The sequence below is a fragment of the Calypte anna genome, chromosome 8, assembly GCF_003957555.1.
Source record: "Calypte anna isolate BGI_N300 chromosome 8, bCalAnn1_v1.p, whole genome shotgun sequence".
NCBI classification, from domain to species: domain Eukaryota; kingdom Metazoa; phylum Chordata; class Aves; order Apodiformes; family Trochilidae; genus Calypte; species Calypte anna.
This window is the reverse complement of record NC_044254.1, coordinates 2087192-2099207: the sequence shown is the minus strand read 5'-3', so window position 1 is coordinate 2099207 and position 12016 is coordinate 2087192. Positions and strand designations below refer to the sequence as shown.

The 12016-nt window shown below is 45.2% G+C and overlaps 1 protein-coding gene across 4 annotated transcripts in view; it reads right to left on the bottom strand.

The window, feature by feature from the left end:
• Positions 1-12016, bottom strand: part of PACS2 (phosphofurin acidic cluster sorting protein 2) — a 64836-nt gene that overhangs the window by 20358 nt on the left and 32462 nt on the right. The window contains exons 5-14 of one of the 4 annotated variants that reach the window (XM_030455066.1): positions 9564-9726; positions 8548-8621; positions 7719-7799; positions 6975-7034; positions 5502-5659; positions 3946-4036; positions 3116-3190; positions 2264-2385; positions 1265-1400; positions 513-617 (exon numbers count right to left, since the gene is read on the bottom strand). In XM_030455066.1, coding sequence (XP_030310926.1) covers positions 513-617; positions 1265-1400; positions 2264-2385; positions 3116-3190; positions 3946-4036; positions 5502-5659; positions 6975-7034; positions 7719-7799; positions 8548-8621; positions 9564-9726 — 1065 coding nt within the window. The remainder of the gene's footprint in view (positions 1-512; positions 618-1264; positions 1401-2263; positions 2386-3115; positions 3191-3945; positions 4037-5501; positions 5660-6974; positions 7035-7718; positions 7800-8547; positions 8622-9563; positions 9727-12016) is intronic. The other 3 variants (XM_030455067.1, XM_030455068.1, XM_030455069.1) reach the window with 3 other exon arrangements.

The following is a 12016-nucleotide window of genomic DNA, read 5'->3' as shown; positions in this document are numbered from 1 at the left end:
AGCACTGCTGAGGGTTTGCCTCAACATAACCATCACTTGGAAGAGATGGGGTGACAAACCCATAGTCAGGAATGACAAGTGTACAAGGTAATGACTGTACAAGGTAACAGAACAGACCATAATAGACCATTTTCTACTCTGACTGTCACCTGTGCCTAGAAATCTGAGCCTAACCCAAAAGTCAGCCCTCCTGCTTTCTCTGTCCCAGCCTACCCCATCCAAGAAGTAGTGCAAGAGTCCAGCAGTTCCCAGGGTGCTGCTAACCAGAAGGAATGGCATTTCTTAGGAAAGGAAAAGCTTCCAAGGGAAGACTCAGGTGGCAGAGCCTTACAAGGTCCATAGCATCTTCTGGGGAAATAAAATCCAATCAGTAACCACTGAACCCTCAGTATGCTGTCACCACCACTGCTCTTCCAACCTACTTTGGGTAGTGGCAGAGCTCAAGGCCTGTCCATTCCTGAGAGGGAACAGTAAAGGAGAAATTGGATTCAGTTGACACTTCTTGCCTTTACCTGGCCTTGCCAATCAGAAGTATTGACAAGAATAATGTTTTCTGGCAGCTGGTCATCAGAAACCAGGATGTGGTTTAGCTGGTCATACACTGTTTTCCTGGGGATCTGGAAATAAACACAAAGAGAAGAGAAGAGTAGATGTCACCTGTAATCCTCAAGCCACCACCTCCAGCTCCTGCATTCACAAGAGGTGGCTGTGCATGGCCACCCCACAAGCAAAGGCAGCAAGGAACCAACCTGGCTGCTGGGATGGACATTTAGGAGCTGCTTTAATACTGCAGGTGTCTCTAGTAGCCACCTTGGTCATTACTCCTTCTGCCAAACACTTTTCCTTATGTCACTTTACACCAACTAACAACAGCCCAAGGAATTCTGGATTCACAGAAAGCAGCAACCATTTCCTTCAAGGAGGGGATGGACTGAGTCCTGCAGCTGACAAAAGCTTGGCACAGATGCTCTCCACCACTCAGTCTCCCTTTGCAATTCTTAGCAACTTGCTTTGTTTCAAGGGGGTGATTCCTCAGCACATCCCTCTCCTCATGTCTCACCACAACAATCTGTTCAGTGTGCTCAGTTTATGGCTGACAAAGCAAAGCCCAGCATGGCAGATTCAGTACCAGCCAAGAAATAAATTCCCTCCTCGGAGCCACAAAATCCAGTTCCTTTCCAACACTTGGACCAGAAGGAAAGTGACCACAGGAGACAGGAAAAAAAAAAAAAAAGAATGGTTGGAGAGAAATTTTTTTGCAGACCTGTAAGTGGTGCCGGGTGTCTGGGGAGCGTTCGTTGTCCAGGCTGTTGGCTCTCTCATTCTGGGGCCTCACTGGCTGCCTCTCCTTCAGAGATGTGCTTCTCCCCCGACGTCCTGTCTGCTTCCCTTCAGACCTGCTGGAGAGATGTGCTTGCATTCCTGAAATGCCTTGCATCTGGGCAAGATCCATCCCTCAAATCCCAGACTGCCCAGTCTGGCAACCTCAAAAAACGTGAGAGGAGGCACTGGGGAATCACAGAGAGTTCTGAGCCAGCTTCAGACCTGCTAATTCTGATTCTGATAGTGCAGAGCACATTTCCATGAGCCCCAGGCAGGCTTCCACACCACCACTGCTACCCCAGCACCATAGGATCCAGCCATGCCAACTGCAGCCACATATCAAAAAGCACAACAGAAATACTTCCTCCAAAGAGCAGCTATTTGCTTGCAAATAACCAGAGAAACTAAATGGTGGGGTTTGAAGTTCACATCCACTACTTCTGTTTGGGAAAGTTGAACAGGACGTTGGCAATCACCTTTAAGGCCAAAATCTGCAGCATACATTTACTTAGAAAAATATCTTTGAGTATGCAGCTCCAGATTGTTATTAAAAACCTCCTTGGACATGGAGCAGGTAGAACAAAGGGGGTGGCAGCAGCCTCAGGACAGTGTTGCCCTTCAGGTTTGAGCATTCATTTATCAGGGCATCACAGAAACATCAAGGTTGGAAAGGATTTAAGATCAAATCCAACCATCAGTCCTACACCACCACAACCACTAACTCATCTCCCAAAGCACTACATCTACTCGGTTTTTCAATACCCTCAGGGACAGCAACTCTACCACCTCCCTAAATGAGGGAGTGCTCAAGCCTTGAGTGTCTGAACCCAAGGAGTTTTTCCTTGCAGTCAGTGGCTCCAGGCCAACCCCAAGAAATGCCAGCAGGCTGTCCATGACTTGTGCCAGCAGCAGGCACAAAAAAGCTGGGACACTGCTCTACCTGGTGGAGGGGATGATGAGTGATTCAGTCTTTGTGATCTTCCCACTGGGTGGCAGCTTCTCCACAAACACATCTGCTGGGGGAAGTTCAGCTTCCTGGGCTTCAGCTTGCTGGTTAGATTCCTGCAAGAAACACAGGAACAAAGCCTCCTCTCTGTTTCAGGACCACAAAAGCTGTCAGGAGCCACATTCCATCTGCCTTTTCCAGACACACTACTCACTACTGCCAAAAGGAAGAAACCAGTACTGGCCCTCTGGGGCTACCAGTTCCCAGCTCTGCCCCACAAAGGAGCTGGAATAAGGAACTGTGTTCAGACACACTATTCAGAATAGGGATTCTTCCAGCTCCAAGGCAGGGACATCCTTCCTAATGCAACATATATTAGTTCAGTTTCCCCAAATGAACTAGCAGAGAAAGACAGACATAAGAGAAAAGTTACAAACTGCATGTCCTCATGCAACTTGAGCTTTGGGATTTTTACCCCAGGGTCATTTCTGCCAGTTCAGCTTGAAGTAATACTTCTTTCTGAAGTATATATATATATAAATATTTATATATATGAAGTATAGTTCACTTTGGGCCAGCCTTCCTCAAACCAAGAGGCCTTAAACAAAGCTTTTTAATCAGAAGGCTGCATGAAGAATTACAGTTTTAAATGGCTGAAAGGGAAGAACCTCCAACACCTGAGGTCAGGAGGAGAGCTCAGCATCACCTTCACTGCAGCTCCTGTTATCTGTGTACGATGTGTTGCATATGTGACAACATAAACAGGCAGACATAAGACACAATGCAACTCACAGCTGACACCCAAACTGCCAGGAGGAAATGTTAACAAGTGGATTTTCAACTTACATAAGAAACAGTGTCAGAAATACTGTCTCCTGTATGTTTGCTTCCAAGACTCTTGGCCTTTTCAGGCACCTCTACCTGCTCGAGGGGAGAAAAATCATTAGGAGGTCTGGCACACCAGCAGGTTTCAGCCACACTCTCTGCATCAGGCTGTTGAAAAGACACAGTTCTCCATTTAACCATTGCCCAGCTCTGTAGCATGGCTGGAAGGGTTTCCTGGTCATACCAGGACTGAGAACATTAGCATGGGATGTGGCAAAGCAGCAGCTGATGCACAACACACAGGGGCAAGAAGTGCCCTGAAATAAAGTTAATTTTCTCTGTGCATAACATGCCCATTCATGAGGGGATGGGATCAGCATTCCCTCCCAGCCACCATGGAAATTATCCCAACAAAAGGTGAAGCTTCCCCTAAGCAGTGCCAAGGAGTCCCTGAAACCCCCAAGCAACATCTCCTATCCTGGCTGTCATTGCAAGCATGCTGGAATCTGGAGCTGAATTATTAGGCAGTCTTCAATACAGAACCTGAAAATATACACTTGGCTTAATATATTTGCTTCAAAACAAACAAAACAACCCCCTAAAACAAAATCCAGATGGTTTTTTTAGCAGAAAATTCACGTGTCTACATCCAAGTCTTTGAAGGAGGTCAGAGAGGGTGCTTTAATTTACACATGCAAATAGAGACAGTGCAGGTATTAAGGCCAAACACAGTAGTGGAAATGCCATATGGCCAGAGCACTTTAATTTCAAAGGGAATCCAGATGGGCAAAGGAGATCTAGAAGTTTCTAGATTAACTGCAGCTAGATAACCTTCTTACAACATGACTTACAGGACTTGAGGGCTCTCTCTGGCTCCTGAGGCTGTGGATGCTACCAATTTCTGTCTGGGAGCTGGAATGTGACAGTCCTTCAAAATAAGGTCTGGATGGATAAAGAAAGCAAGGCAACCTCTTATTATCATAAACACTAAAAGTCTACCATGTGCACAGCAAAGTAGCACACCTCTTTCCAGGTATCTTGCAGCTCCCCTATGATTCCAGTGAAAATGATAGGAGACCTTTGAAAGGAAGGGTCAGAAAGAGGAACAAAAGTCCAAGGTCCCCTCACACTAACTTAACTCCATTTAAAGGATCCAACAAACCACCTGTCACACACCAGCCCATATTTATCAAACTCTTACTAGGAACCTCTGACCCTGAACAGGAGCTTTTCTTTCCCTAAAATCTGGGGTGGAGATGTGGGTCAAGCATTTTCCCCCCAGCAGAACAGAAACCACATTGACCCCACAGATGCAGCTGTGTCCTCACCACTCCAGGTGCAAAATATTACACTGCAGGTCTTGTTCCAGCTTTGCAAATGCTGATGGAACTTCATGGCAAGAGACAGAGACAGCAAGCAGAGTTATGCCCCCCAACAATATCTGCTCCTGGGGGTGAGTTGTAGAGTTAAAATGGATTTTATTACCACTTTCTACCTAGATCTGGCTGCCAGCCCTAGGATCCAGTTACACATTATCAGTAAGATAAGGGGGTGCACATAATCTGATTGCACTTCCATGTCAAAAGGCAGAGAACAGGACACAGAACCCAAATGGACACAAATTTTCATTCCAGCAATTCCATACCCCAGAAGAGTTCTCTTCCTTGGCTCCAGGGAACAGGATGCAAGCTCTCAGCATGTGCAATACAACATTTTGGGTGGTTTCAAAGCAGCTCCTTACCACATCTACTTCCAAATCCCTTCAAGGTAGGGATTACCAGCTGGCAACATACTGAGTCAAGCTTCAAATGCTTTTACAAGCCACCAGTCCCATCCCACTGCTGCCCTAGTTTATCCTTGACATCTTCCAGCCCACTGGTGGGAATTACCAGGTGTCATTTTGTCATAATTAATGTAGAATAACCTAGTTGGGCTAAGAATAAATTCACTCAGTCACTCGAGACTCAGGATTTATTCTTCATTTATTCCTTAATCCCTGCAAATCTTTTCCAAGAAGATGCAGCCTCCCTTGTCCACCCTTGCCTCTACTCTGTAGCTTCCAACCACATCCCTGCTGCCTTCACACAGATTTCCTGAGCTGTTTCTACCATTTTTTTAGAACACCTGCACACAGTTTAATTCTACAGCTGCCTGCCAGCAATTTCTACCCCTGTGCCAGATGATGGGACAGGCAGAACATCTGCAAAGGGAACAAGTTAAAAACAAGACTGAAGGGAATTCAGAGCCCACAGACAGTAAAGTCATTCCTGTTGTAACACACTGGGGCTCCAGCTCAAGAGGGGAATAAAAACAGAATGGAGGGGTGGAAATAGAAACAACATCTATTCTCAGTGCTGACACTTTGCATGGTTTATCCATGGCCCAACAGCAGCCACCCCACACTTACTTTAACTTTGGCTTGGGAGTGCTCAAGACACTGTCATCATCTTCCATTTCTGGCCCACTGTCACTGGGGTTCTCTATATCCAGTGTGTCATACAGAAGGTCCAAGTCCTCCTCCACCTCTGGAACATGCTCTGCTGGGTCCTGCTCTGAATCCAGAACCTAAAGACAGGAGAAAAGCAGCCATTGCTGGGAGCCAGGACAGCATCTGAGCTGCCCTGCTGCATCCTGCATACCCTGATGAAGGGCAGCACACCAGGCTTGTGACTAAAGTGCTCTTCCTAGTGCAAGGATGCTATATCCAACAAACATTGTCTGTGAAAAGTGTTTGTGTTGGGTCAAGCTTGGCAGTGGCTGAGATAGGAGGTAACTATTGGACTAAGCACCCACAAAAAAAGCTATTAACCATGCATTATGTTGATTAGTCAACACCACTCTATAAACAAAGCATTTAAAAGGCCCCTAATGGAGCCTCAGTTTCCTTTGAAGCAGCACAGAAACAAAGCGCTTCCAACAGTGTCATCTGTCCTTGGTTTTACTGAAAGAGCTGCCATGACACCTCCTGATTTGATACCCAAGCAGGTAGAAATAACAAAAGTGTTCACAGGAGGTAGAAAAATTTCCACAGGAGGTAGAAAAATTTCCACAGGAGGTACCTGGAACCTGTTCAAGGATCATCTGCCATCCACATGGCAAGCTGAAAAGAACAGTTATCCCACAGAGAACTTCCAGAGGCTGCTTCACACATGGACCCTGGTAAGCTGGGTGCACATTTCAGAGCTTGGTTTTTGAATGGCAGCTCCAAAAAGCAGCAGGTCAGCTGCTTGAGACCTCAGGTCTGGGTGTTGACTCTGCTGAGCTAACTTGGGAAGGACAGCAAAGCAAACAGGACTGTTTGGAAGCCTAAGGAAGCATGAGGAGTTATTCCCTCTTTCCTACAAGCCACAAAATCAGCACAAAACCATAGAGCCAACCAAGGTGTTAACTGCTTTTATATTAACATTAACATTACACAGATTTCTTGGGTTCTGGATCACTTCCATTTTCAGCTCTGACCAGACTGCTGACTCTCCTGTGGATCTGCATTCCTTATCCAAGGTTTTCATGTCCTGCCTGGCTGTTCTAGTAAGGTGATCAAACAGCCTGGGATTTAACTTCACAAGCAAAACACACCAAAGAATATTTGCCTCTGAAAGGGTCAAAGATAAACTCAAAGCAGCCTGAAAAACTAATGGGTACACACAGGGTTGCCAAAATCTGGTTTTGATAAAACTCAAGTCTAGAAAATCTTTGATGTCTGAATTTTAGAGTTGGCCCTCAAGCCTCCACACAGGGTGTAAGGAAAGGTCACAGCCACTTCAGACTTGAAAACAAAATGAAGAGAACTAAGGAGAAGGAGACTGTTCCTGAAAACTAAACCAAGATGCATCAAGCAGAAGGCAAAGCACAATACAGGAATCCTTACAGATTCACTTACCTCATCAGACACTTTAAACCTCTTCAGCAATGCCACAACCTTCTGTTTGAAGTTTTGTTGCTGTAAGTCAAAAACACTTTTCCATAAATAAAGCTTTCACTGAACTGTTTTCTCCCAGTCTGCAAGCAGCTCCTGACACATCTGACACTGGTGCTCTGGATACTGCTTCCAATCAAACAACTCCTGGTACTACCAACCACATCTCTTCTGCTCTCATGTTGAAACCAGCATCTCCAAACCTATATCCTGTCTCCTCCTGGTCCCTGTCCCCTAGCCTAGGGAGCTGGGGTCCCTCAATATAACAGCTCCTGCTTCTGAAGATTGATGTGAAGAAGTCATGAAGCAACTCAGCCTTTTCCTCATCTTTTGTCACCATGTTCCCTCCTGCATCTGCTAGGTAATGGAGGGAATCTTTCTGATCTTTCTTTTCTTGTTAATATATTTCTAAAGGTTTTTTTTCTTGTCATCCTTTACCATGCAGGCCAGATAAATTTCTAGTTGGGCTTTGGATTTCCTAATCCCTCCCTGCATAGCCTCACAGTGCCCCTCAAAGGGCACTCAAAGACAGCACATAGACACACCTTAGATGGCCCCACTCCCTGAACTGGCTGCTTCTGCTAGCTCTTCACATGCTGTAACCATGCTCCCAAGCTTCCTGCTGGGCCAAGCTGTCCCAAAAGGCCACATGCAACCCCACATCCTGGCCAGACCCCCTCAGTGTTAGTAAAACTGATTTCCACCGACCCTGGTTATGGACGTCGTTCTTACTATCGATCTCCGCTGCTTCTTGGGCTTCCCCAGCTCGTACTCATCATCATCCAAATCCTGAACAGAAAGAGGGTTCCTGGGTTACTTTTGTCATCTGGGGAAACAAGCATTTAAGTGCCAAAAATGTTCTCTCTATGAGGATGAACCTGCTGCTCTGCCTCCCTGGCTTTCAGCATTTGCCTTAATCGCGGTTATGGCGATGGAGAGAAAAAGGAAGGGAAACAGATCTGGAGAGAAGAAGGAATAATGGTGTGGAGAAGCCAAACAGCTCTAGTTCTACATTCAAGGAACAAGGACAGTCACCAGCCCACATTTCAGTGGATTCCTCTCTTAGTACCCTTCAAGAAGTGGAAGGCAGGTGATGCCAGAGTCTGAAGGCAACTAATACCCACGCTGCAAAGAATCTCAAACATCTTGCCAGGGGTTTCTCTGCAAGGATCTATTTTGCACAAGGTATTAAAGGTTAAACACCAACTCAGACCCCACTGGTGCTTTTCTCTAGCTGAGGATCTAGTTGGGCTCTGTAAATCCAAACATAACAGAAGCAATCAACTGATGCCTTCACCTTAAGCAGAGAAACACCCAAGGATGCTCATGTCCCAGTGTTTAAAGGGAGCTCAAGTCCAAACACATGGAAGAAATGGGTTACTGTGCAGGCCTTCTGCCACTGCAACTAAACCCTTGGTGACAGCCTCATACTGTCATGGCTTAGCTAAAGAAAAAGGCTTTTGGTTGCAAGCAGAAGCTGAGAGTGTACACAGTCTACTGGAACTCTCCCAGGGAGCAGCCATGCCCTGAACAGTACCTGGCCCTGTACAGCATCATCACTGGCCTCTTGCTCAGAAGAGAAGCTCTCGTACTCTTCCTCGGAATAGTTGTCTGAAAGGGAAGGAAAGAGGGGAGACATCCTGTGAAACTCCTTTAAAGTGAGAGGACAGGCTCAAAGGAGCAGAGGAGGACAACTAACAGTCACAAATCAAGAGTCACACAAGGAGATGCCTGCTGGTTTATCTTCTGTCTGTGCTAGAAGGAGGAGATGAAAACTGCCTGGAAGTAAGGAACAAAGAGGAGCACATCTAACAGGAAGGAAGGACCAGCATAGAGGTAAAGGTCCTTGAAACATCACCCCCTTTTAGAGCCACCTGGTAGACAGCAGGAAGTAGAGAGGTTTCTCCACAAGAGGAATTACTTTTCCCCCCTAACGTGGACTGAACTGTTTTTTAAAGGAGCAAGTAAAGCATGCCAGGAGACTCTAAATCCTTTATTGAAATGACACTTCAAGTGACCTGCCTGGCCTCAGACAGCAACACACAAGGATGTGCATGCACTGCCTTCAACAGGTGAGCAAAAGGCTGGTACCAGATAAAAAGATGACTTCCCTATGCACTGCATGACACCATGGGTTTACACTCAATTAAACCAGGCCAAAAAACATGTTTTAGGTTTGCAGGTCTCATCTAAGTTAAAGAGATTTATTGCAGAAGACTCAAAGGTGAAAGAGTAGCTTTGATGTTACACTGTTAGTAAGATGAGAGGCTGCAGGTTCTCAACATGCCCACCAGTAATGCTAGAAGGGCACGGGCAAGGAACCCTTGCTGGATGGCTCAGGCCTGGTGTGATGTGGACAATTCAGTCCTGTCATACTCCCTGCTTATACAGCAACAACTTTGCCAAGTGTTTTCTTTGCATTAATCAGTTCTAAACACAGCAGCTCCTGCAAAACCTCTCTCGTTTGCTTCACGAAGCATCTAAGTCCAGGCAGGGTTTAACTCCAGGTAGTTCAGGAAGACATTGGTCCTCAGAGGATGGGGTTACTCTTACCTGTAGACTTGATTTTCTGGCTGGCCTGCATAGTGCTGTCTTCATGGTCAATTGGCTGACTTGACAAGGAGAAGATCCAGATTTCTGCTACCTTCACTGCAGCCTCTTTGATGTTGCTGAAAAGGCTCAGGACCTGGCCACCTTCTGTTGGGTGCTGCATGACCTGAGACAGAAATTAAGCATTTAAATGTATTTAACTTTTATCATTTGCACACCAAAATAGTTATTTAATAAAGTTTCTTCATATTTCCAAGTAGAGAAGCAAGCCAACACTGCAACTGCAAGAGCCACTTGCAGGCAACCCACACCACCAGCTGAGGTTTTATTTGGCAAGTGATGGAAGTGATGGAAAGAAAGAAAAAAAGTGTTGTGAACCTGGCAGTTGGTTAGCTCATCCTTGAAGCACAATACTTGATTACCTCATTCCTATATACTTGCTTCCATGGAACAGTGCTGATTTAAATTATCAGGTTTCTCTGAGCACCTAATTAAAGAAATTAATTTAAAGTTCAGCAACAGAGCAGGTGAAGATGAGATACAGGTGCAAAGTGAAACAAAAAGCCACCATCCAGACAGCTGGCACCTGAACCTCAGAGGAGGTGGCCACCCTGGGCTAATGAAGCAAGGGGGGATGAAAACCAAGCTGAGGGGGAAGGCAGGGAGTGGCTTTCTCCTCTCTTTTTACTCACAGGGCTCTCCCCAGAACTCAAGCATCCTCTTGCCTCCCTGGAGTCAGAAAGTATTTCTGTCCCTCAGCTTTCTAATCCACACCAGGCTCCTTTGCCAGCTCCTCACGTGGCTTTAGAAAGATCTGAGATGATGAGGAACATATCCCCCCCTTGCCTTAAACTCTGCTCAGGTTCACAACTCCATTGCTTTGTTTCAACAGCTCAGAATTACACCTTTTTTGATGTTAAGAAAGATGTCAGTGCTGTTTCAGGGTCACAAACTGCAAAGGGGAGGGCTGTAAAATTTGCTTTAAGTCTTAAATTTCAGATTTATTCCACATGAGCTAGAAGAGCAACTATTTCCTAACACAGTGAATCTCTGAAAGTTTTTGACCTTCTTACCTCAGTCAGCTGACATCACAAAAAGGACAAGAAAAACCACACGAAGCAGCAGCAAATGCCCAAATGCTGAAAGTTCCCTGATGGATCTAATTAACTGGCCCATGTTTTCTGCCTTACAGCAATATTTCATTTTTAGTTCTTCAACAAACCAAACGTGGTACAGGAAAAATGTTAGCTACCCCACCACAAATCAGAATTTGGCCCGTTCAGACTGTGAGTTCACTCTTTACTGCAAGTTTAAGGGAAGCTGAACTCACACATAAGGAATGGTCTTTAAAATGTTATAAGGAATTACTTAATAGAGTAATAACTCACCACAGCAGAACACGAGCTTATTTTGGATGGAAATGATTTGTTGACAGAATGCAGCCTGATTAAAAGCATTGGTATTAAGCTGAACTTGCTACTGCTAAGCCCATGTCTAAATAGTTGGAAACAGAGATTAAACAGGGCATGAAATTATTGAAGCAGGGAGCTAAGCCATTCAGAAAGCATTAGTGAACAATTTATCCATATCTGATTCCAGCATTATAATTTATCTCTCATTAATATAACTCCACCTCAAGTACCAAAAGCCATGAAGTAATTATTGGCAAGTTTTTTTTCAAGCAAAATGAGAGAAACTGGATCCTGAACTTGCATACAATGGCACAGAGAAGCACAGCAAACCTTACTTTAAGGTTTCTTAGGGTTGGGGAGCTTGCCTGACTGACCCTGTATGTCTTTTTTTCCAGTTATGAAACAACAAAACATGTTGCAGTGAATACTGATCCGAGACAAATGGACACAACTGAACCAAATACACTGCAAGTTCTGCTGTTCTAATCAGGAATCATGATACAAAATAATATATTTATGACTTTTAAACTTATGCTGAAGTGTCCTGAATGCAAAGAGGACAGCACTGTATTTGGGTGAAATGATCTTCTCATGGTTTGAGGGCACCAGGCTAATTTTCAGTACCAGTATAAGGACCTAAAGAGGGTTTTTAGGACTCTGAGGGATCTAAGAGGGGCACAGAGGGGTCAATATCCCCTCTCATTTCCTGCACATACTCTATAAAGGAAGACCGAAAGCCCAACCTTCTTTTTTTCCTACTCCATTCTTCACTGCTGTTCCCCTTCATTCCTTTACCATCAGCTCACCACCTGCTCTTCAGAATCCACATCCATAGGGTGCTGGGAAGAACCATGGATCCTTCCTCCTGAGTCAGCCCTGCTAGAAAGGGCCCTCAGGCACCTATCCCTGTGATCAAGATCAGGTTGTATTCATATTTATCTATATTTGTATGGTTTTTTCCTCATCCCATGTGTTACTGCCTTTCCCCTGTTCTGGTAAACCTGTTTCAGTTTTAATTTCCAGCTTTTAAGTCTCTGCTCCTTA